Raw genomic sequence first — 26,439 nt, forward strand, 5'->3', positions numbered from 1 at the left:
GGATAGGAAAGGGCGCATCTTAGAGATGATATGCAGAAAGAATCTGCAAAATTTAAACACAGCCTAGAGAAAGGGCTGAGTTGAAGGAGATGCCCAGAGGGCATTGACTGATATGCAGGATGGTGGTGCTGTCACAATAATTGAGAAAGGAGTGGTGGGGGTTGGAAGGCTTGGGGGTGGGGGGTAGATGAGGAGTTCTGTTTTAGCCATGTTGTGATTGAAATAATGGCCAGACATTCGCAAGGAAAAGGCAGCGAGACAGTCCAAGATTTTAGTTCAAACAGAAGGAGACAGGTCTGGAGCAGATATGTAGATCTGTGAGTTTTCAGCAAAAAGACGGTAGTAGAATTGTTTTTGTGGATGAGTTGACCCAGAGATAAGTTGTAGAGGGAGAAATTAAGGGGACCAAGGACAGAGCCCTGTCTAAGAACTGTGGAAACTTGAAAGCTTGTCTCTTTCACCAACAGAAGTTAGTCCAATAAAATATATTACCTCACCTACCTTGTCTCCATAATGAATTGGGCAGGAGTAAGAAAGCAATTAAGTCATTAATAGTTACATTCTTTACTGCATTCATAAGCACCCTTCTTACATTCAAAAACAAACCAAAAAAGGAACAAAAAAAGCAGAACTACATTACTCTCCTTGGCACACAGTAAAACATGAGTTAGCCAGTTTTGATAAGCGATTCTGAAATAATTATTTTCTGCTCTATTTTCTGAATAGAGAAACTAATGGGTGTAGTCAGCATACCTACAACCTAACCAGTTATGCAGTGTAGTGAGAAGCGAGTGAGAGGCCTGTAGGGCTCTGTATTGGAAAAATAACATCGCAAACCTTTATGCAAATTGTCTGCATAGTCTAAGGACAACAATTTTGCTTAAAAAAAAAAGAGTAGCAAATAAAAGCTAGAAAATGTACAGTATTAAATCTCAAAGCTCTCAATTATAAGCCAAATACTTATTTTAGAGATGTTGTGACTACATCAGAGAATATTTCGACATCTCTGAAAAATTGGGAATGCTCTGTAACTAGACTGATTATTGGATTAAGCACACCACTACTCCTAAAGTTGCTGAGATGAACTGTCATTTCCAGAAGTGTTATCTGTTTGGATCTGGTACAGTGGTGATGTTGACACTCGTTAATTTCTATGACATTTTATTTCTGATTCTGCATTCCAAGGTCCTTAGGCTACTTTCTTATAAAGAATTTGGCTTGTTTTCAGGATTTCAAATGATTTTAACTAATCAAAATATATGTATGCCCTCAAATATTTATGTTTGAAAGTTTGGGTGAGTTTTGTACTAATGAAAATGGACTGGCTAAAGTCAGGAAATGTACAAATAGCCACGTGCAACTCTGCAACTGTACAATCTTGACCCACAACATTCCCTTATATTTCAGTCCTGGGCTTCTCCTGAGCAGTGTGCCTATTGTGCTAAGTGTTGTGGTGGTTTTGTGAGGAGTGTGAGTAGAACTAGGATGCAGCTATGTAACAATACAATTCTCTTATTCTGTTTGTTGAAGGCAGGCTACAGGCCTCACTGTCCCATCACACCTTTCCCCCATCATCACCAAATAGATACAATGCCTGGGTTTCAGACTTACTTAGCACAATCTGCAAACATCTGTGAGACTTTTCCTAATTACTAGTATAATAAGCATTATTTGCCGAAGACTGAATCTCTGACAAAAAGCTACTGTTGTAGTTATAAGAATTTATTTTCAATGGAATCTAATCTCAGATTTCATCTATCCACATGCAAATTTGCATACAGAGGGCCAGATTCTCAGTTGGTGTAAACTTACATTGCTCCATTGACTTCTATGGAGCTATGTCAATTCACACCAGAAAAGGAACCAGTTCACTTACTAAAACAAACACAAAAACAACAAACCAACCCAAGAGCTTAATGCACACTCATAGGTCTCTGGCTTTCCAGTGACATACCTCATCCATAGCAAAATAGGTTGGGAAGACTTTCAATAGAAATTAACACACATTAAGCCAGATTCATGTCCCTACTCTGCCAACACTTCAAAGCTGCAGAAAATATGGTGGATCTGCCCAAATGAGGGAATACCATGGCCAGCCATTGGTATAAGGCACATTCCTGGGGTAAAGTGTGAAGGTTGGGGGTGTCTGTGTTCTAGGGATCCTTTGCTGGTGTGAGGAGCTGGGCAGAACTTAAAACCACCTTGGCCTCTCACCTTCCTCAACTGTATTGATGTATACTGGCTACAGCAGAAAATCTAGGCCAGGCTTGGGAAATTATAATATAGATTGAACAAGCTGGAAATACTGTACACAGTATTGTAGAATTTTTCATTGCAATATATGGCTCACATCTGGGCAAAAGTAAATGTATTAGTTTGTTTAATCTGTCTTCTTCTGACACCAGATATTTATTATTTTGCAAATATTTTATATTCCTGTTGCAAACTTGGTCATATGCATTTTATAGATACTGAAGGGGAAATGTTTTGCAATACTGCATGTGTCTGTTCAAGCATACAGTGATGTAGGAATGTTTAGAAAAAACATTAATAGAATACAGCAAACTTTTTGTATTACATCCAGGTACCTTTCACTTCTGTTTAAAAATGCTTTGGTTCATCTGCTAAACAATAAAAATAATGTTATCTGCATCTTTGAATCTGAAACATTTTACTGGAAAACATGTTTTACTTGCATTTTGGGCAAAACTAATCCTAAATTCTAACCCACAGCTACTAAAATGACTGGAAACAATTAAAAAACCCATGGGTGTCTAAATAAATGTATGAAAGATGATGAACTGGCATTTTGCATGCAAGTATATTCACACGGGGCTGTATCTGAGCTCCTTACTCAGTACTTGCTGAGGCAAAACCGCCACTGAAGTCAACTGTGAAACACTCATCTTCATTTCAGTTAAATGACACATGTAATTGTGCATTCTCATTGACTTCAGAGGCAGTTTTGCCTGAGTATGGTAAGTACTGAGTAAGGACATCAGGATTTGACCCACAAACTGCATTTCAAATAAGCTGATGGGCAGCAAATATATTTTCTTTATCTGGAAATAATGAGCAACTTTATTGCTTGTATTTACAGCTTTAAGGCTATAAGAAACAGAATACATTTCACACACTATAACTTAGTTTTACAAGCAGTTGCAGAATTAAAACCAGAGTGATAATAAAAAGCTTTTCATGTGATGTGTTTGTATGCCAGCAATCTAAACTTTACTTTTTTTTTTATGGTCTCCACAGATTACATATACAGCTGTGAATGGCATCACTTCCTAAACCAGCTTTCCACCCCCAGCAACTACTAACCCATAGATATAAATAGGTTTGTTTCAATTTTTTTTTAGTAATTAAATATGGTATGAAAAATGAACATTGGCTAAAACAAACAAAGTCATGGTGTGTATGTGTGTGTGTGTGTATTTGGAGAATAGTTGCTATACTGACTTCATGCAACTGTAGGATCCCCCTTTGCTAGGATACTACTTGTGTTGGCAGCTAAGTCACTTTTACAGCCAAAAATGTGCCAGCAGTGTAGCACAAAGCACCCACACAGCACCTGGGCTGTTTGAAATTTGGACACTAAATTCAATTACTGAAGTGTGAAAGAGAGGAATTTTAAACCTGTTGTTTCAAGCGCACATCTCAGCACAGCCTTCACTGTGGCAGAATAATATTAGCCATGGGCAAAATTCTACTCAGCTTAGACTCCAAACTATTGGAGGTATTAGCACTCTGGCATCTCTATTACTTACACACTGGTGATGTGATGAAACTAACTGCCTTGGCACCAAGAGTGTAACCTTACTTCTCCAACTTCTACTAAATTTCCCCCCTCAATTTTGCCCAGACTACCCCTATTAGGTATAGATGAAGTTACTCTTCTTCCATGATTATTTTAGAAGACCAGTATTAGAAGCGCTAGTCCTATTCTAAGGGAAAGACCCAAACCCTTCATTTCAAATGGCCAATTACAGCCCTGGTAGGAGCAGAGACAAGTCCCATTGACTTGGATTTCTTAAATTTTAAAACTTGTATTGCTTATATCGGGGATTAAATTTATACTCCCTAAACAGGAGCAAATGGTACCCTTGTTCATCACAGAGATGATCACCTTTTTAAGAAACAACAACCTGCATGAATTCTTTTCCTTTTGGGATCTTCCACAAGATCTTAATCCATAAATTTCACCTTTCATGTTGTGTCTAGATCACCATTCTTCCCAGACATTTAGGGGGGGAAGGATAGCTCAGTTGTTTGAGCGTTGGTCTGCTAAACCCAGGGTTGTGAGTTCAATCCTTGAGGGGGCCACTTAGGGATCTGGGGCAAAAATCAGTACTTGGTTCTGCTAGTGAAGGCAGGGGGCTGGACTTGATGACCTTTCAAGGTCCCTTCCAGTTCTAGGAGATAGATATATCTCCATATATTATATTATATATCCTTTTACTTATCCACTATCCTCTCTTCTACCTTCTTTCTTCTTTTCCTCTTTTCCCCATTTCTATTTTCCTTACTGCTTCAAGCACTGTCATAAACAAACACCCTCCCCCCCTGCAGCAATAGTAAACAGACACTAGTGTGGTATACAGACACCATGACTATTGTATTAATTACAATGATTTCTCATGACTATGATATAGTTTACCATTTCAATACATTGCAAGTACATTTTTTGGATTGTTTTCAATCAGTTTTTGTTATTCTTACTCAGTATATTTGCCTACAATAAAGTTGAGAAAATGGGAATTTCTGGCAAACCCGCAGAGAGAGGATATTTAACAAACACACCCACACCTCTATGGATAAGAAAAGCTTTGTGGGCAGGCAACCCAACAAAGCTGTTGACAGATTCAATATATAAATAGTTCATTTGAAAACACCTACCAAATTTATGAAGTCTCTCCCTATGGGAGCAAAGTCTGTGCTGTACATGCCATAGCTAATATCTTTTACTATACACTATGAACACTGACATTGCTATTATGACCATGCACACCCAGGCATGGCATTGATGCAACTATAAATCTACTGTATTCCATAAAATAACACTGTTCATCACAGAGACTTGCCAACTGCAAGTCTGTTATGCAGTAGCTGGGGAAAGATTGGCGCACACACTTCCCATTTTGGTTAGGGCAGTCCCAGCTGAAGAAAGCATCTCTTCAGTGAGACTAATCATGTACTTAAAGTTAAGCAAGTGCTTAAGGGTTGCTCTAGATTGTGGCCCAGCACTGTACCCAGATGGTTTCTCTTACGGTAAGGGATATATTATTTCCTGATTTTAAGACAAAATACGGTATTTTTCAAATAGCAGACATGAGACCGGAGGCAGGAGTGTGAGGCGTGAAAATTTCAGGCTTTTCATCTTCCCACTGTTAAGAAGGCTATGTGTGTTGCTCTCCCCGGAAGTCATCTCAGTCTCCCCATCTGGTGCCCCTACCTTTGTCTTTTTCCGCTCAAATTACATTCCCCCTTTCATGTTGTGGATGCTGCCAATGTTGTCAGCAAAGGCTAATGGTCAAGGAAGTAGGACATCAGTGGGACTATTCATACATCCAGTTAAACACAAGGTTAAGTGCTTTGCTGTATAAGGGCTTAAGAGCCTTAACATTCAACCTGTGCTTCAGGGAATTTCTTGCTCCATGGGGTGAATCCCACCAAGTAATAATGAGTTTCTATTTTACAGAATCACACAACCCCACTTCCTGCAGGACAGGTAGAGTTTAAGACTTCAGGACTGCAGAGATTTATTCTGCACGCAGCAGAACAGTACTTGAGCACAGCAGCAGGGCTCAAGAAAAGTCACTGTCGCTTGCCTAGAGGATCTACGTGGCTAGGGCTATCACTCTTCTATTGGATTCATCACTTTCATGATACTACCTTGAATGGTCCCTTAGAATATGTGCTAACTACTGTTCCATCTTGCATTTAGCTGTGACACGGAGTATCTTTCTCAGACCTGAAGAAGAGCTCTGGGTGGCTTGAAAGCTTGTCCCTCTCACCAACAGAAGTTGGTCCAATAAAAGATATTACCTCACCCATTTTGTTTCTCACATTGGTTTATAGGCACTTCTGCATGGCTAGTGCTGGGATTTCTGCACTTTTCACACAATGTTCCATCATCAACATTATTTTTTATTATTTGTATTACTGTGGTGCCTAGGATTCCCAGTCAAAGACCAGGACTCCATTGCGCTAGGCACTGTACACACACAGAACTAAAAGACATATACTGATTCACAATATCAGTAGCTTAGAATTTAAGGTTTGGATGATGTTTAATAGGAGAGAAAATTCTTAAAGAATAAATACCCTGAGAACTGCCTGCACTTCAAGGCCCTGGTAACTAATGCTAGCCATACAAGAAATAACCTTGAATTTACCAGAGCATATAGAATTATGTCCAATGAAGAGGCCTTATTTTCCCCAAATTCACTGGGTTGGCTGGAGAATTATCACTGGCAAAAAAAAAGCCCCCTAAATATTGGCAATTATGCAGATACCATCTTTAAAATGAGTGGGAAATTGTGAATGGAGGTAAACATTCAGGAGAAATGAAAATATTTTGTTTGGATAATCGATTTTAAAAGCACAAAGAGGCATATGGGAAGAGTTAAATGTTTACCTTTGGCAGAAAGATTATTTTTTAAGAAGCAATAGAAGTGACACTACTAGGTAGTGACTCGATGACGGACTTGTGAAATGTGAATTGAGGCCTGTCTCAGGACATCACACATCATTCCTAGTTGATGAAGAAATAGGATCAGTAACAAAGAAACTGGAAAGATCCCGTCACATCATGATTTCTGGAGGAAATGTGCCTCAGCATGTTGAGTTCTACTACTTAGAAAAGGTGGTAAAGAAAGAATATTCAACATTGTTGTCACAATTACCTATAGTGGAGAGTCTGCACTAAAGCAAACACTGAAGGCAAGAGCCTTTCTACATCTGGTAAAGCATGGGGGGGGGGAGGAGGGAAGGGGTTCTCTGATCCTTGGGCTGCCAGTCGTGTCTGAAGGAGCAAGCCAGAGCAACCTGAAGGCTGTTCTAAAGTAGTACTGGCTGCAACAACCTTTAAAGGGCCAGTCTGGCAGTCAGGAATCACCAAATCGTAATAGCTCTCCAGAGACAGGTCCCCCTTCCTGCGATCCACAGCATATATACCCAGCCTGATGGCTCTATACTGCCCAGGATTTCCCTTAGTCCACCAGAACCACCAGGTAGCCACTGAAACTGGCTTTAAGGTTGCTTTCAGACACTGACACAGATAAATCAATATAAGCAGGGGCCAGAATGTGGTTTTCTAGAACAAAAAGGAGTGTTTCATAGTCAAAATGTCCAAAGACATCAAACCCCAAAAAGTACATACTCTAATAGTATACAATATATTCACATCAGCAGATCCTTATGAACTGAATTAGGACTAAATTTGAAATGCCTACATATATCATTTCTCAAACACAGCTCCCACTGACACTATCAGGACTGGATCATACACTTAATGGATCAATTGGGAAAAAGACCCTACCTTTATATTCTGAAGTCCATTTCCAACTCTTTTATGTAGTTTAAAGCATTTGCATTTATTGTCTGATGGCAGAATGCAAAGAAGGTGATATTCCAATTTCATGTCCCTCCATTTTGAACTATATTTGTTTTCATTTAGAAGTGTGATGAAAGAATCCTTTTTTATTTGATAAGTAAACAGGTTCATTATTATTATTGTGTGCATTCATAAAGCTCTCATCACTGTAGTATCTAGGCTATGCTGGCTTGAGAGCACTTGGAGAAAGGACCGTTTCTCCTGTACAGTATTCTATTGCATTCTCAAAGCTATATTAAAAAAAAAAATCATTGTATTGCATGCTGGTTGCTATCCCCTGCCCTGTCTCAGGGGGACTCATTCCATTGGCACGGATATTTTACATCTATATAGCAACTTTCATCATTTTACAAACTACAGTATGGGCCCCAATTCTGCAAAGAATTACTCTTGCATCTATGGTTATCCTCATATGGAGTCCGATTGTTACCAGAGGGAGAGGTAAGTGAAAGGAATCCTCACCACAGGCTACAGAGTAGAAGTGGAATTCCTTTGGAGCTGCTACTGCATTAGAGGAGTTGGCTTGCCTGGGTGGTTGGCGCATGTGCATAGTAGGGCAGAATGAGGTTCAAGAAATCCTCCCATCAATGTAGAAAACGGGGCCCCCCGATTCCTTCCCATTTTTTCAAACATCAAGTCTGGGCAGACAAGCACCATCAGGGAGAGATGGGGGCTGCAGTGGCTGTAGCAGTCCCACTCAATATAGCTTCTCCTCTTTTTCTCCTTCGTGCATGCTGCTGGAGCTGTGAACATGATGGGGATTATGGGTACTACACAGTGCATCGCCCATGCACACTCAGCTGCTCTGGTGCAGCATGCACAAGGAGTGGACACCCTACAGCAGCCATCACTGGAGCCATATTAGGCTTAGCCCATGGTTCAGTAGCTGTCTAAGACTCTGATTTATCAAGGTCTTTAAGCCTCTGCTTAACATTAAACACATGAGTAGTCGCACATTTAAGTTCCTTGCTGGGTTTGAGCCCACAGGAGTAACAGCCTCAAAGAGAGTTGAGCATTAGCATTTTGGGGCAGGCCAGCAAAACAACTCTCCCCATAAATTTATCTGTTTCATGTCCAACCACTCAACACAGATCCAGGCTGATGATTTTTAGATAGGGTTTGAGGTGATTCTGTGGGTTACACCTCACACTTACCTGTCTGCTTTTTCATAAAAAGTATGTGTGGCATGGCAGAATAGGGCAATGTTTAGGTCTCCCCTCCCCCCCCCCCCGTTACCCCCCAGCTTCCTTCCACAGAAGTGGAATCCAGTTGCTGGGGCTTTCAACCCTCACTATTTGTTGACATTGATTTATATTGGTTATTTCAGGAAAAGAGCTAGAAACTTACCTTAAAAACAAAAATGACTCAGATTCATCTTCACCCGGCCACAAGTTTGAACAAGGGACCCGTGTGTGCCCCCTCCATCTTATCAGTGTCATTAAAAACTACCAGCCATGTGGCCCTTTCTCCATACATGAGATCTCAAACTCCTGCTAATGTTCCTTAAAAGGACCAATTCTTCCACAAATTAATACTAGCTGGGAAGAGGGAATTAACCAGAGGTTATACAGTGAATGACTCATTTCATAACCCTAATGATCTAGAACATTTCACAAATGTGGCCACTAAGGGTTTTTTGTACAGCCACAACAGCCTCCTGGGCAGTGATTGGGGGTGGGGGGTAGAAAAGCATCAGCCCCTCCTACTTCCTCCTATTTGCTCTTGGACGCGCCGCCCTGCACCACCTCTGGAAACAGGTGGGGCACAACGCTGCAGGAGCAAGGTGAGTTCTTGACCAACCTTGGGGAGAGGGGGTTTGGGTTGTAGGCTCCAGCGGCGGGACTTCAGGAGCCTGGCTGTGCAGCTCCAGATTCCAACCGTGCATGGGGCAGCAGGTACTGGCCCCCCGGCTCTGGCCACAAGAACCTGGTCTTCAGCTGCGGCGCTTCAGCCTCTGGCCCCTGGTTCCAGCTGCATGGTAGCAGGTGCTGGCTCCCGGCTCCAGTCCTGGACTCCAGCCACGCAATGGCAGGCACTGGCCCCAGGTGCCGACCCCTGGCTCTGGCTGCGGGGCAGCAGGTGCTGACCCCCAACATCAGCTGTGGAGCTTAGGTCGGCATCTGGCCCCCAGTTCCGGCCATGTGGCCCTAGCCCCTGGTGCCGATCCCCTGCCCCAGCTGCTCAGCAGCAGGTGCAGACCCACAGTTCCGGCGGCACAGCCACAGCGCCTGGCAGCAGGCACCAGCCCACAGCTCTGTTCATGGGCTCCAGCCACGTGGTGGCGGGAGCTGGCCCCGGGTGCCAAGTCCTGGCCTTGCAGCAGCGAGCGCTGGCTCCAGTCATGCAGCGGTAGGCACTGACTCTTGGCTCCAGCCATGCAGCCCCAGGCTCTGGCCATGCGGCGGCAGGCACTGCCGGCCCCGGCCATGGCCACATGGCAGCAGACACCAGGCCCTGGCTCCGGCCACGCGACAGTGGGACTCATCACCCATCCCCATGGCCCATGCTGCCTCCCATAGCCCCGCATCCATCCCCCCACATTGCCCTGGGCCCCCGCTGCATCCACCGGCCCTGCATCCATCCCATCAGTGCCTCTGTCCCCTGCTATCTCCCCCTTTGGTCATCCCCCCATCCAGGGCATAATGGGTCCTGGGGCTCGCTGAGAAAAGTTATAACAACAAACATGCCAGTATCACTTTTCACAGCAGACTTACTAGCTATCTGTGAAAAGTGATACTTGTATGTTTGTTAATATCACTTTTCATAGCCTCCCAGGTAGCTACTAAGTGCGCTGTGATATTAACAAATATACATATATCACTCCCGAAGGGGCAGGCAGCATTATTTTTATTGAGTCTGCCAAAAAACCCTACAAATATAAATTACAATGATTTGGATGTGTATCTGTGCATATGTAATTGTTTTTCCTAAAATTAATTAAATATTTTAGGAAAAGTGTCAATGTGGCCACCGGTGAGTGTTGGTGGTCACACTCTGAGACCACCAAAAATTTTGTTGTGAGAAGCCCTGACCAGAAGAACAAAATTAACAGTAAAATTTCAACAGCTAAACACACAAAGGTCAAGAAAAATTGAAGCAGGATAATAAGGACAAGATAATATAGGACAGAGAAAAGAACACACAAGTGTTAGATATTCCTAAACAGAGGAAAGTTGGAGGCTCAAAAGTAAGTACCACACCAAAGTACGATTCAGCTAGAACTCCAAACCTGTGGAATATAATCCACCAATAACCACTGTTCTTGTATTCTGGCTACACAAAGCCAAATAAGCTCCCCTGAGGCATAATATTGTCTTTTAATATCATGGTGATTAATGAACAGTGAATACAGTAGCTTATTTTTGAGTCACACTATCCAATTAACATCACAAGAGGAGATTGTTGCTTCTCACAGCAAACGATTCAAAAAGTAGTATCATTCTCTAGGTTCAAATTCAGCCCCCTAAATCTGCCTGAAATCATATTTACCTGCAGTAACCAAGTTCTCCCGAAGACTATTCAAAATGTTTGAACAATAAGGACTTAGGGGAATTTGGCTTTGGACTTTGAGAGAAAGAGCGCGTGCATAAAAGCAGTGTTTACACTGCAAGTTCTCCTATGGTTGCGGTCACACCATCACAAGCATAACCTACTGGTGAGTGAGTGCTTCAGGTCCCTCCCAGTGCCTGATCCATGGAGGTTGAGAGTCTTCCTAGCTAGACTGTTTGGCTCTTTCGCTCAAGCTAACTCTTTCAGCTCTGGAAGTCCCCAGTTCAATCTCCAATGTGTTGGCCAAGATGGTGACCATCACGTAAGCACTGATGTAAACAGGTCATTGGCAATCTACTACGAAAGTTTCTAACTACATTCAGAGCACATGTAGATGACAGTGGTAAAAGCCAGTGGTCAGTCTACATAAACACTCCCCATCCATGCTATGCTACCATAAGCAGAATTGCACTGATACAGCAATGGTAGAAAAATTACAAAAAAAAATTGGGTCCAAAAAAGAACAGATGAGCAAAGAGAACTTAAAGCTTCGCAAAACAAGAGAAACAGAGTTAAAGAGAAACAAAAATACAGATGCAAGCTAAGGGCCCCCACATTAAAAATCTTTAAGACCAACTAAAATAAATTTACCCATAATACAGATATTAAAAAGAACCCATCCCTCAGAGAGGGAAAGATATGCTGAAATATTAAGAGTAAAGAGAAAAAAAAATCTATCATTCTCCAAATTCCCAAAGGCAACATAAATGATTCTCTCTGTTGCAGCAAATATACAAGGTAAAACCCACTCTAACATATATATTTTTTCTACTAAAGTTTTACAAAATCACATCTAATAGATAGCATTATCTGGTTTTCTAGACAGTAACCTAATAAAACTTCCGTTGCATTTTCCCACTCCATCTCTGACTCAGTAGCTCTGGGATTAGATGGTGATATGGTCATTGAAAGTATACTTGTAGAATCCACTGCTTCAAACAGATTCCCAGCTCCACACCAGGATCTTACTTGCCAAGTTCAGCAGAGCAAGGTCAGGCAGTTATGACTCTGTCTCTTCCATAGGGACCTGCACCTTTTGGTCTCATTTGTTCTTAGCTGGTAAGGCAGCAGTTCACTGATCTGCCATTGTGATTTATTCTGAATGCTAGAAAAACCTGCACTAGTGTGAAGCTGAAAGGTACCTGGGATATTTTTTTTAGTTCATGTTAACAAATAAATAATGATATGGTAGCAACTTTGTAGGCTGGAGTTTCTTGTAGTGCAATTAGGTGGTCTTAACCCCTTTCTAAAACTAGGCATGGATTAGAGAGCAAGGGGGGTAAAGGCACATGGCATGAGGCAAATATGCTTGGGACAGGCTTGTGGTCTGGCTCAAGCACTATATGAAACATCTCTCTACTGGTGGGCCCATCTGCCAGCAGAAGAATTGGTCTTGTGATATAGTGAAGGAGATTCCAACTCCCATTATTTGGACCCTTGTTTTGACCTACAGGGTGTCTACTCTTTGATTTAATTGTCATTGCTGGGATTAAAATTTGCTGGGTAACCCCAGGTTTGTGTCAAATTTAATAAAGTTGCAACCACAGGCTTCTACAATGAAACAGGTGTGACAGTTAAACCCGGACAAGTGGCAGTAGAAATGGAGTGACAGGCTATTTTAACTTGAAATTTTCAAGCTAAACAGTAGATTCAGTTTTAGGGGTTTGTTTTTTAGTTTTACATTCAAGGAGATAACATGAGATATTTTCCATTGCAAGATCCACAAAGTTAGAGTGCTTTAAAATATCTTAGCATTTGCACATACCTTTCACAATTACATTCTCTCTTTCATTGTCTAATTTTAGAACATGACCTGAACCTGCCTGTCCAGTCACTCACTCACTCACTCTTCTCTTATTTCAGTTATATTGAAATAATTACTGTGTGCCCGCCATCTGTTTTATTGTTTTATAAAGTCTTGGTTTTATTTATTGGAAGGTGCTACCTGGATTTATATTGTTTCACACAAAAGTAAAATGTAGGTGAATTAGGTAAACCAAACTGAACCTCAACCTTTTCAGGCTAAAGGCCCAATCCATGAGAGTTTTGCCTGTGTAAAGAGTGCAGGATTGAGTCCTAAACGGCAATTAGCATGGGAATAAGTCACTTCCACATCAAAATTTTCTAATGTCATTCTCCTTACGGCATTTGTGTCAAAGCTCAGTTCCTGGGAAAAGGGTGATAAACAGTGGTCATGAGGAAGCAGACAAAGTCTATTGCATTTCATAGCCTGGAAAACCCATAGTGGCTGCTTTTTACTGGATAAGGATTATATAGTATTTCACACTGTGCCAGAAAGTTCAGGAAACATTTCTGCTTTGTTCAGCAACATATCACAGAGGGAACAGAGCAAAACTGAAACAGTAACTCACACACAGTAGGGTCAACAATATTTCTGAGATTACCAGAAGAAACAGCAGAACAAATAACATGGAAGCTTACGTGAGGTTGTGGAAGCCATAAAAAAAAAAAATCTATGCTAAAAGGCTCCCATGTATTTGTTGAAGGAGATTTTTGTAGCCATAACTATCCTCATTTGGTTTGAGCAGGCCTCCACTTTTCAGAAAGGGAGTTTCTTGGAGACAACTTTTGCCCTCAAGACACAATGACTTTAATGGAAGCTGAATAGAGCAATTCTAATCTATTCACAATCACAAGTTTAGATGGCATTGGGACAACATGTTGCATATTTTGTAAATATAAATTTCACAGGAGAGTCTTATAAACATTATTTGAAATTAAGCCTTAGCACTGTGCTATAGGGAATGTTTCATGTGTGTTAAAGATGTTTTGGTACTGAATATCAAATACAATCATTCCTGTATAGCAAAGCATATTAGCAGTTTACAAAAACAAGTCACAGACCACTAACACTCAGTCAGACTCTCACACAAACACAAAAAAGGACAAGCAAAGCATGTAGAGAACAAAAATTGTCATTGACCTGATTTGTCAGAGATGTTGGCTGTGACTGGCGTGGTAGAGCAGCTTGTGTTAGCCTTTGCGCTGTCCTTGGAAGAACCAGCTTTTGGTTTATTTTTCGTTGCCTCTAGTGCTTTGACCTTCTTGGCATGTTTACTTCCTTTGTAGTGGGCCTCGGCCTGGCTCTACAAAGGAGAACAAATCAGGCTCATTTTTTGTACTTCCATATAACACAATGGATGATAATGTAGAAAAAATGATACTTTCAATAATAGGCACCATATTATTCCACCTGACAAACTTTAGTAGCACCTTGTTAATTATTTTCCAAAGGTTAATGTGTTTTATATATTCAGAGGGGAAGACTTGCATTTTGACAGAGATTTTAATGAAGAGTATGTACTTTCAGCACCTTGGGACATGAGGTTTCAAGTGTATATTAGAATTGACAGCTGCTTATCTAATTCCTTACTGTCATACCCATGAAAGATTTAAACCTCTATGTAAATATAAACACATCAATATAGAAAACGTCTATTTAATTTTCATGTGCTCTTCCCTAATCTTTATTGCTTATAGTTAGAAAGATATACTCTATGCTGTAACATGATTAAATAATCAATTTTTCTCCTTGACCTAGTACAAGAGTTATAAAGTATTTGCATCATTACACTAATAGCAATTGAAATGGGCATTAATAAGATTATGACTTCACTATTAGATCAAGGGGGAAGGGATGAAAAAAAGAAACATAATTGCTATTAACTTTAATAGCCCCAAATGAAACATACGAAATGCATAAAATGGTTACCAATTTATGTTATATTTTATCAATAGTCCTGTAGAGCTCTTTCCAAAGCCTTAAAATGTTGGAATACGAAGGACAGGACACCCTGGAAAAGGTTGTACTTCTTATTAGCTTCTTTTCTAAAACGTTATAAAATTTATACTACACAGTTCTGCACAAAATTAGTAGTGTAAAATAACGTTTGGTGTATGTTTTGTCATAGTTATTCATAAAAACTAAGGGCAAAGTTTTCAAATTTGCATGCCTAAAGTTAGGCACCTACATAAGTGTACTGATTTTCAGAGGTTCTGAGCACCCATTGCTCCCATTGATTGTACATACCAACCACCTATAGAAATCAGGCCACTTATTTAGACCCCCAAGTTTGAAAATTTTAAGCTATGTTTTTTTTAACACAAAGCTGACTTCCAAAAAAAATAATTTCATTAACAGTCTTTATAGAATAGAAAATTGCTGAAATATCTTATATTTATACACAATCCATAGGATGTTTTAACATACATTTAAACAGTATTTTTAGCAATAGCTTTGCATTACTAATGAGAGTATCTATTTGTAAAAATCATCCTTTTAAAGATTTGAAACTTCTGTTAAATAGGTGCCACTATTGAAGGACACATATTAACTATGTAAGTTAATATTGTGATTTAATTCAAACTAAAACGTTGAGAGCAATCATGTTTTTCATACTGACACAGATGATCACGTCTCAGTGCTCCACATGTAAATATCAGCACAAGAAACATTTACTGTGTTCATGCAAATGTACATTGTTAACATCTTTCTATCATTGGATTAGGACTATTGCATTTTGCTCGCTATGTTAAATGAAACAAACCATGAAACAAACTACACATGCTTTATGAACACTGACTTTGGGATCCAAACACTTTAGGTGTTCTAAAGCAGCGTTGCTATAAAGAGGGCAATTGTATGAGGGCTCAATGTAACTAGGCACCACAGTACAGTCACCATTGGCACAGCATGTAATCACAGAGCCTTATCATGAATGTGGTATGTAAGCAAACAGCAGGCACAAGTGAAAGAGACAAGAGAACACACACAAATCTGTGTTCACTAAAGTCTTCATGAAAATTATTGACACCATTAAAATCACCAAGGCATGCAGCTAAAGTAGCCACTTAGGTGAGATGAAGTACTTATACTGGTGTATATTGCAGCTTCATAGGTGAGCACATGTACTGTAAAATAAAAGTAAATGCTTTCTGCTCTAAAGGAACAGAATAGACTGCATGTTCTACCAGACTGTATACTTCTGAAAAAGTTTTGCTAAGCAAGTGTTCAGCAATAAGAAATACGAGGTTAACTGTACTCTGCAAATCTTTCCAAGAAACTAACAACCTAATATTAAAATACTGGGTACAATATTTACAGTACAGATTCTAATAATTAGTTGTGATGAAACTACTCTAGACTTCAAAACCTCTGCAGTATTAACATATAAGAAGACACAATGCAAAGATTATAGAGCAGCAGCTAACTGTACAGCATAATCACTACTTTACATACAGTATTTAAAGGGACACTTAACTTGAATTTTTTGAAACTAATTTCAAAAAATTCAGCTTTCTGATAAAGCACCCTTTAAATAGTATGTCCTGATTTTAAAAAAAGAAATCTTAATTTTTAAAGGGTTTTTCTACTCCCCTACTTAGGTTTAGAAAGGGTCTTTAGCTGGGGGAAAACCACCACCAAATTTTCAGATTCAAATATGATTTTCAAGTTGATGGTGTCCCCTTAAAAATTTTAACTACAATTATGCTCAAGCATACATGTTCTGGTGACAAGATCATGTGCTGCCTGAGGCCAAAATCTACAACATAAAAAACATAGGGGCACCAAAGAGAAAGGCTTACTACATCAGTACATTGCTAATAAGCCTTTCTGCTGATATTTGCAATGAAAGTACCTGCAACATCATACTACTGTTTTTGATTCACTTCATTCAATCGTCATCTATTGTACAAGAGACCTGTTGAAAACAAACAAGTCCAGATAGAATTAAAACTAATGTAAGCTTTTTATAAATATATGCAAAGCCTTCACTGAATTCTGCTGGGTAGCTCAGCCATAGTATTTCATTTTTGATTTCCACTAGATGGTAATTATATCTATGTATTATATCACAATCACAAATTCATAGTTTATAAGACCAGATGGAACCATTGTGATCATCTACTCTGATCTCTTACATAACTCAGGCCATAGGACTTCCAAAAATTAATTCTGCTTGAATTAGAACATACCTTTTAGAAAAGCATCGCTCTGGATTTAAAAGTTTCCAGTGATGGAGAATCCCACACAATGCTGGGTAAATTGTACCAATGATTAATTTACACCTTATATCCAGTGAGAATTTGTCTAGCTTCAGTTACCGGCTATTGGATTTTATTATACCTTTGTCCGCCAGATTGAAGAGTCCTCTACTATCAAATTTCTATTCCTGACGTAGGTACTTAAAGACTGATCAAGATACCCCTTAACCTTCACTTTGTTAAGCTAAATTAGCTGAGCTGGAACCTCTCTCTCATTTTCATGACTTATCTCTGAACTCTCTCCAATTTTTCAACATTCTTCTTGAAGCGTCGACACCACAAATGGACACAGCATTCCAGTAACGGTCACACTAGTGCCAAATAGAAATATATTCGTATTCCTACTCAAGATTCTCCTGTTTATGTATCCAGGGCCATATTAATTAATCCTTTTGACCACAGCATCACACAGATCCCATGTATAGCTGATTATCCACCATCCCACCAAGTTTTTCTTCAGAATCACTGTTTCTCTATCCTGTCAGTATGGCCGGCACTTTTTGTTCCTGGATGCCTGGCTCTACATTTGGCTGTACTGAAATGCATTTGGTTGAAATGCTTGTGCCCAATTTACCAAGTGATCCAGATTGATTTGTATCAGTGACTTGTCCTCTTCACTATTTACCACTCCTCTAATCTCTGTGTCATTTGTAAACTTCATCAATAATGATTTTAAGTGTTCTTCCAGGTCATCGATAAAAAAATGTTAGCTAGTGTAAGGCCAAGTAACAATAACACTTCTAAATCCTGACGTCTTCATATCGATAAAGATTGTACTAGTTCAGCAATAGATTATAAGACATTATTTTGTCCCTTGCAAGCATATTACTAATATTTGGCATTATTTATCTTACAGAGAAAATATACAAAATATAGACTCAATCACACAACCTTTATGCCAGAAAAACTCCCAACAGGCTGTATACAGAATACAAGAACTAGCCTTATGTGAAACAGATTAACTTTCATAGGATTAAATTAGACTGCATCAGAATTTTAAGGGAAAAATCATAACGAACATTCTTATATTTCAGCATTTTCACAATTGTGCCATCCTGGAATAAAAACACACTTAAATTAATGATAATCAAAAGTAGGCAACATAGTACAATTTTTAAAGATAAAGGTCATTTGTAGTTTTAAGTATATACGTTTAGCTGTAATACAACTTTTCAGCTAAGTAGCAATCGTTTTTCATTTCCATAGCATATATTTCAATGCTGAAATTACTCTACAGAGTCAAAAACTTGGCAAAAGGAGACAATTGCTTGTGGCATGCAAAAGCCGTCACAGATCATTATATTTAGAAAAAGTACTAGAAATTATAGGATTGTTTAAACATATAGAATTTAATAGTTTTGCAAATTATTTGCCAACTGTAATTTGAGGCTGGGCTTTTCTAAGAAGCCTAAAGAAACCTAACTCTATTATACTCCTTTGAAAATCCCAGCCTGAGTGTTAATTTGGGGGTTAATTTATGGAATCAAGGTAATCAAAACTGGTATTTTTGATTAATATTTATTTTGAACCACTGTTTTCTACTGGGAGTAATTATTAGCAAGGATTTATAATACAAGATACCATTTATAATATCTTTGTTTTATATTTCATTTTTGTTTGAAACTCATGTAAAGTCACTGGAGATGCATAACACATAAAACATTGCAAACTTTAGTTACAGTTTTAGATGACCTTAAATTTTCAAAACTACATATCCTTTTACGTTATTGGCATATACCAGTAGCAGTACCAGATGAAAAAGAAAAATCCATGCAGTGTTTATAATTACTATGATACAGATAGTAAATTATTAACTGTTAGCATTTTACCCAAGGATTATGCTACAGAATTAAAAACAGGCATTAATTTTTTAACACAATTTTTTTTATTTTATTCTCAATAAGACAGATTCACTGTCACTAGGGACAGCAATTCCAAAGGAAATGCACAGGTGCAGTGGGAGGCAGAATTTGATCCATTATCCTTTAAATAAGTCTTTAAAACATTTCTGCTTCTATGCCTGCATGGTACGTACTTTTACTTTTCTTTGGTAGCTGGGCAGTAATATTGTTATATTACAAGAAGCAGTACTCTGTGGACTTTCCTTGTGCCCTGCAAGCAGGAGGAAATGATGGCTGTTTTGCAACTTCAGGTCCAACAAGGGGTAATTGATTTGTCTCTGTTTATTACCCAGTTGCCTCCTACTTTGAGAAGATCTTTAGTACAGAAGTCACACAGGCAAACTTCTTTGTATTGTATGTTTTCATAATCTCAATTCTAATTAACAAACACTAAAATGTAATACAGGCTTGCTAGCAGGGACTACATACATCATTCTAACATTCTGAGTGTCTTTTAAGTTAGCCCACTAGACTTCCAAGTATTAATTTTTAATTAAGTTAGGAGATATTACATTTACTTCCATTTTTGCAGAAAATATCAAAGAAATTTGCATATAAGGTTAAAAAAGCCAAATGTGAAATTAGCCTATGTTTTATTAGATACATAATTTGCTACTTAGAGATTAAAACCCAATAGAAAATAAAACAATACAGAAAGTTAATATATTAGCACTACAATATTTCAAGGGCAAACTGAAGGGACATTTTTGGCAATAGTTAATTTGGGCCAAATTAAATTAATTTAATTCATGCGAATTCTATACCAGAAATATCAATATTACACACAAAAAAGCAAGGTTAAACAAACACACTACTAGGGATTTCCCTACACCCCCCCTGAATTCCTCCAACATCCCCCCCCTCCCCCAGTCAACTAGTTACATGCAGTGTTGCCAGTTTAGTCATTGGTTGGAAATTTGAATTAAAACTGAAATGTTAATACACATTTTAAAAGCATATAAAGTGTATGATAAAATACTTGTACCTGAAAAAGTATAATAGGCTTGAAAAATATGAACAAAGACCAGCTTCTTTACACAGGTGATTTTTCTGACAACGTTGGCACATTTGTTTAGGCAATGCTGGCCAACCTTATCATTATCAAATCATGATTTGTAAGCAAGGTCTGAATGAGCTCTCCCCTGAAAGCTAGTGATAAACCGGGGTGGGGGGAAGGCTTCAGGACCAGACTATATTTACATGAACTCACTTACTCTGCCTATGCATCCAGCAGACAGAGCTGTGTTGCCCAAGTGATCAATTTTGGTTGGTGTTGGGAGTTTCTGTATTAAACATTCTTATGTAAAAATTAATTATAAAAACATAAGAATGGCCATATTGGATCAGACCAATGGTCCATCTAGTCCAGTACTCTGTCTTCCAACAGTGGCCAATGCCAGGTGCTTCAAAGGGAATTAACAGAATAGGGCAATTATTGAGAGATCCATCCCCCGTCGTCCACTCCCAGCTTCTGGCTCTTAGAGCATGGTGTGGCATCCCTGCCTATGCTCGCTAATAGCCATTGATGGACATATCTTCCATGAATTTATCTAGTTCTTTTTTGTGCCCTGTTCTAGTTTTGGCCTTCACAACATCCCCTGGCAAAAAGTTCCACAGATTGACTGTGTGTTGTGTCAAGAAGTACTTCCTTTTGTTTGTTTTAAACCTGCTATCTATTAATTTCATTGAGTGATCCCTAGTTCTTGTGTTATGTGAAGGAAATGATTCACTTTCTCCACACGAGTCAAGATTTTATAGACCTCTATCATATCCCTCCTTAGTAGTCTCTTTTCCAAGCTGGAAAGTCCCAGTCTTTTTAATCTCTCCTCATATGGAAGCTGTTCCATACCCCTAATCATTTTAGTTGCCCTTCTCTGTACCTTTTCCAACTCCAATATCTCCTTTTTTGAGATGAGGTGACCAGAACTGAATTCAGTATTCAAGATGTGAGCATAGCAAGGGTTTATATAGTAAAAGTGGGGGATCTTGGTTTGCCAGACTGAGCAGCAAAGCCAATGCTGACAAACTATGCGAAAAGGCTGCAAAACACCAATCCTGTGGACTTTATCAACATGCAGAAAGCCTTATAAGCCAGTCATTGTTAAAGCCAATTTTAGAAATACTTAATGAGACTGTTAAAAATGCTGGAGTCACAACACAGTTTATGCGAACAAACATGACTGTGAACATACTCTCTCTTTAAGCAACAGATACCACACACTATAAACTGGAGGCCATTGTTAAGTGCATTGTCATTTGTTAATCCTGAAGTTGGACACTGGTTCCGACCAAGACCAGCAAATGCTTACTATCTTTCTGCAAGGAACTCAACTCACTGGTTAGAAGCATGCAGTGCAACAGTGAAAGACTCAGCAGTTGAAAAAGTGAAGAACTCTCTCACCACATTCAGAAAGTGTGCATACATGGCTGAAGAATGCACCGATGCAAATGGGTGTCTAGTATTAAGTCACTGCATACATTATCTTGATGTCAGTGGTAGGCCAGTAGATGAATTTCTAGATGTTCAGTTTCTAGAAGACACATCGGCTGCATCTCTGACAACCCACAACTTAGAAAAGTTAAATGCTTGTAAATTGAACCCCAAAGAGATGGCTGCTTGTGCATTTGATGGAGCTGCAAAACTTCTCTAGAGGACATAGTTGAGTACACACTTTGCTCAGAGAAAATTGTAACCCTAATCTCTCCAATACACATTGCAGAGGCCATCTACTCCACCTAGCACCAGTACGAGCTGCAGAATCTTCAAAGGACATTTTAAAAGCTATAAATTTAATTTCTTCATTATACTCTTTTTTCAGCAAGAGTCCAAAAGGACTGAACATCTTGGAAAATATAGAAGATACACAGACTGAGTTCAAATTAGTCCAACCTGGGCAAACACACCGGTTTTCTCATGAGCGATCTTTGGCTGTTGTCTTGAAATTACTGCAACCATTATTATTGGCTTTGGAAAGTAGCTACCGAGATGGGACGGATCTAAGTAGTGAGGCTGGTGGACTACTTTTGCTACTAAGTTTGGGAGAAGACAATCGCCATTCTTTCTTGTAAGTCTACTGTTGAAACCACTTGGGTCATTAAACAATGCCATCCAGGCATCTGCTACAACAGTAGTAGATCTCTGTCCAGCAATGTAAGCTACACTTGGATCAATCAGAGAGAGATCCATTGAAAATGAACTGGAAGAAGCAAAAACTTCAGTTCAGAAGTTGACTAATTAGGGCACTTATATTAACTCCTTAAATGAAGAGGACAAGAAGTTAAGCCAGCTGAAAAAGTAAAGTACAGATTTGATTCTTACATCTCTACAACAACAGCTTTTGGACTCTAACACCCTCTACGTAGCTTTTACAGATGCCTGTCTTCTAAAACATGAACAGTTGAGTGGAGTGAGGCACTACCTGCAATGGGGCTGCTATGTGATCAGGACAGAATAGAGAATTTGAACACAGGATGGAATATCATACGATGAATGAATGAAGATTTGACTTCAACTTCTTCTTTATCATCACTAGTGGTTTGACCCTATTTTTGTGCTGTTTCCTGGGATGAAAGAAGTAGGAATTCATCTCTTTCTACTCCCAGTCACAACAGCTACAGTTGAGCGTTCTTTTTCCTCATTGAATAGAATTTTGTGTTCTGAAGGAAGTCGCCTTCTGCCTGATCATGAGCATATCATGAAGGACTGGAAGTACTGGACACATGAGAAGCCACCCAAACCAAATGCACTGCATTCGAGAAGTTGATTAACAGAGTTGTGCAAAATTACAACAAGAAACCAAGAAGGATGTAGATATAGTGCTTCATAGTAGGCTTGTGTAGCCAACTTTAATTGGTGTGATGATTTAAAAACCATGAGTTAAACCTAATAAAATGGTCGTGAAACATTTTTCAGTTGTTACTATGGTGCCATATAGCCCACCTTTGCCTTAGTAGTCTCACCCCTCATCGGTCCTCACCCCTGCCCCGTATTTTTTGAACGCTCCCCCCCCCCATTTTAATTTCTGGGGAAAACACTGCACATTACCATTGTTAAGGTTACAAAGTCAAGCAGCATCAAGAGTTAGGAAATGCCATAATTAAGGTTGGCTGTGCAACCTTAATTTGGCCCCTATGTGCATATGGAATATGATACAGTCTTTATGTGATCACATACTGTTTTTTTCCACAGAACCCCTGTTCACTCAGTGCAGACAATAGACCTGTTCTGTGGATTAATTTTAGGACTGTGAAGAGAAAGAGGCTGTTTTCTATGGGCCCCTGCCTCATGTGCTGCAGAAGTTGGAAGAGGTGTAGGTGAATGAGACAGGGGATGCAGGAAGAGAAAGGTCTGTCTTATGGTTAAGGTAGCTGAATGCTGCTCTGGAGAATTGGATCCTATCCCTGCCTCTGACAGAGTTCTATGGAATGATGGGCATGCCACTTAAACCAGACTTCTCCTAGATTCCATTCCAGGCTCGAGGGGAGTATACTCTAGTGGGCACAAACACTTCTGCATATTCCCCCCAAAGTTGACCCCCTTTTGCAGGTTGCCTGTCCAGGTCCCAGCCTATTCCCAAATCCCCTTCTCCATGCCCTAGCCCCCCTCCAACCCTAACTTCTTGTCTCCCAGTCTTCCTGTCCAGCCAGTCCCAGTTTCCCACTCCCACTTCCAAGCTCTCTCCACCCTCCCCCGCACTGGTTCCCAGACCTAGTCCCATCCCCTCTCCCTCTCCCCCCCCTCCAGGCTGCTCACTGAATCTGTTTCCTGCCCCAGTTCCTTTTCCCAGTCTCTTTAGCCCAGCCAGTTCCATTTCTTCCCCTGTATCCCAGCGCCTTGTCTGTCTGGTCTCCCCTCCCCCATGCCATTCCCATTTCTCCACCCACTGGTTCCCAATCCCATTCTCACCCCCACCCCTGAACTCCTTGTCTGATCTCAGGGTTATCCTCCCATCCAACTTGAGCCCAGTCCCCACCATTTCCCTCAACTCCCAGTTTTCTCGTCCAACCAGTTCCATCCTTCTTCCCTGACCCCATATTCCCAGGCCAAATCTGCTTGCTCAACCAGTTCTGGCCTCCCATTACCCCCCATGGCTCCCCATTCCCAGCTACCCCAGCTCTATCACCCCCAAGTATTTTTCCCAGTCGTTCTCGCCATCCCATCACAGTCCCCTCAGACTCCTTGTTACCCCATACATTCAAATCAAAGAGCTTCTTCCTTCAAACTGTTTTGGTACCTGCTTGTGGGGAGGGGAAGGGATATCTTTCAAAGCACAGGAGAGGCAGGCTCCCTGCTCCCAGTTTTAGTGCCTGGCATCCCTTGGCCTGAGCAGCTGGGAGAAAAAATTACACGGAAAATCCAGCTTTGCCCCTTGTAGTCTTGGGCTGGCACACATTCATTCACTCATTGGTGATGGCCATGTGCAGTCTGATCAGCACTAGGAGCTGTGAGAGGCTTGTGCATGCTCAGGGAGAATGCAAATTCAAATCTGTTACCTGCTAAAAGTGAAGCTTGCCTGACCCAGGATTTTTCAAATGTTTATAACTTGCCCAAATTTGGGGAGATTTTCATGGGGACAGCAAAAGGCACATCCCTAACACAAAGTTCACATATCTAGCAAATTTCAAGTCTCAACACCATGCATCAAGGTGCAAGACCGGTTTAAAGAAAAGATCACCAGCATTTTTAACTTGGGTAAAACAATATATTTTCCTCTATTGTTGTTCTCAGAAACAGCTGAAATTTAAAAACAATTATACATGCATGCATGCAGACTGGCATGGATATTTCCGCTTGAAATGGTTAAAATTAGGCAAAGTTTAAGCAACTGAAAACAGGGTCTTATAATGGGACATGTCAGGCAACCTTAATCATAGGCAGTGCTACCAGCAAATTTTTCATAAAAGTCATATGGACAAATCCTGGGCCCAAGTGAATCTTTGGAAGGCAATTAACATGGGAAAACTTGTAAGTTGGGGAGGTCTATGGGAGTTGGAGTGGAGGACTGGCTCCTCCTTTCCTTGCTACTTGGTAGTTGCTACTTCATGTTCCTCATGACTGCTGCATTCCGACCTCTGGGGGAAGGAGCATATGGAAAGTGCAGTGGTTTTCAACCAAGGGTCTGGGACACCCTGGGGGGCTGCGAGCAGGTTTCAGGGGGTCCGCCAAGCAGGGCCGACATTAGACTTGCTTGGGCCCAGGGCAGAAAGCTGAAGCTCCACCTCCTGAGGCTCCAAGCCCCACCACCCAGGGCTGAAGCAGAAGCCTGAGCAACTTAGCTTCGCAGGGCCCCCTGTGGTGTGTGGCCCCAGGTAATTGCACTGCATGCTAGCCCCTAATGCTGGCCCTGGCTTTTATATGCAGAAAAACAGTTGTTGTGGCACAGGTGGGCTGTGGAGTTTTTATAGCTGGGGGGGGGGGGGGGGGGGGGGGGGGGGAGAAGGGAAGAGGGCAGGCTCAGAAAGAAAAAAGGTTGAGAATCCCTGGGATAGCAGAGCCACTTAATCTCAGAGCAATCACCCCATCACTTTTCTCTTCTGGCCACATACTGGGGCACAGGGGAAGTTCCATGGCACACAAGGAGTGCGGACTCCTTCATGAGCTGTCTGTAACACGTCCCACAACCCTCCAGAATAAAATGGAACATGGTGCTTTGATTGCATTGAAGAGCTTTTTGTAACAATGACTTGGGCTCCAGGACTCTATGTATTTAATGAGCAATTTATATTCATATTTTAGCATGAAAGTTTCACCTGAAAACTACAAATACACTAGACACCGCATTGTGTACTATAAAGTGAGATCAATATTTGTCACAGTTATTGTTAATAAAACATCTTGTCCTGCACTTTAAATTTGAGACCTGATATTGCTTTTCTTACTCATGCAAAATATCCATTGACTCCAGTGGAAATTGTGTAAGGACTGCAATACTGGGCTATATACTGGTAGGGAGAGCTTGGTAAGTAAATGATAAACTCAAAATATACAGCAATGTTGAAAAGATGCTTAATAGATAGGTTACTTCACTCTCCGAATGAAACCCAGAAAACAACGTGCCAAAAGTCATTATCCAATGCTATACATCAAGCTATAAATATACCTCATACTTTAAAATCCCTTCTCAAAAAGGAAAAGTATAGAGAAGGTTCTACTCCCTCATCTATAAGTAGAGTATTTTATATACTTAATTCCTATGTTCCAGATTCTGCTCGAATGTATTCAGGCAGCTCTCGTTAAAGTCAATGACAGCTATGCGTATGATTGAGGGCAGATTTTGGTCCCATGAATGCAACAGTAAACATCTT

General features: G+C 40.2%; 1 protein-coding gene across 8 annotated transcripts in view; it reads right to left on the reverse strand.

Moving 5' to 3' along the window:
• ZNF385B (zinc finger protein 385B) overlaps nucleotides 1-26,439 on the reverse strand; it is a 296,303-nt gene that overhangs the window by 15,580 nt on the left and 254,284 nt on the right. For all 8 annotated transcript variants that reach the window (XM_005300489.5, XM_065560836.1, XM_005300485.5 and 5 more), the window contains one exon: nucleotides 14,112-14,274. In XM_005300489.5, the coding sequence (XP_005300546.1) occupies nucleotides 14,112-14,274 (163 nt within the window). The remainder of the gene's footprint in view (nucleotides 1-14,111; nucleotides 14,275-26,439) is intronic.

Source organism: Chrysemys picta, chromosome 11 (assembly GCF_011386835.1).
Source record: "Chrysemys picta bellii isolate R12L10 chromosome 11, ASM1138683v2, whole genome shotgun sequence".
Classification (NCBI taxonomy): Eukaryota; Metazoa; Chordata; order Testudines; family Emydidae; genus Chrysemys; species Chrysemys picta.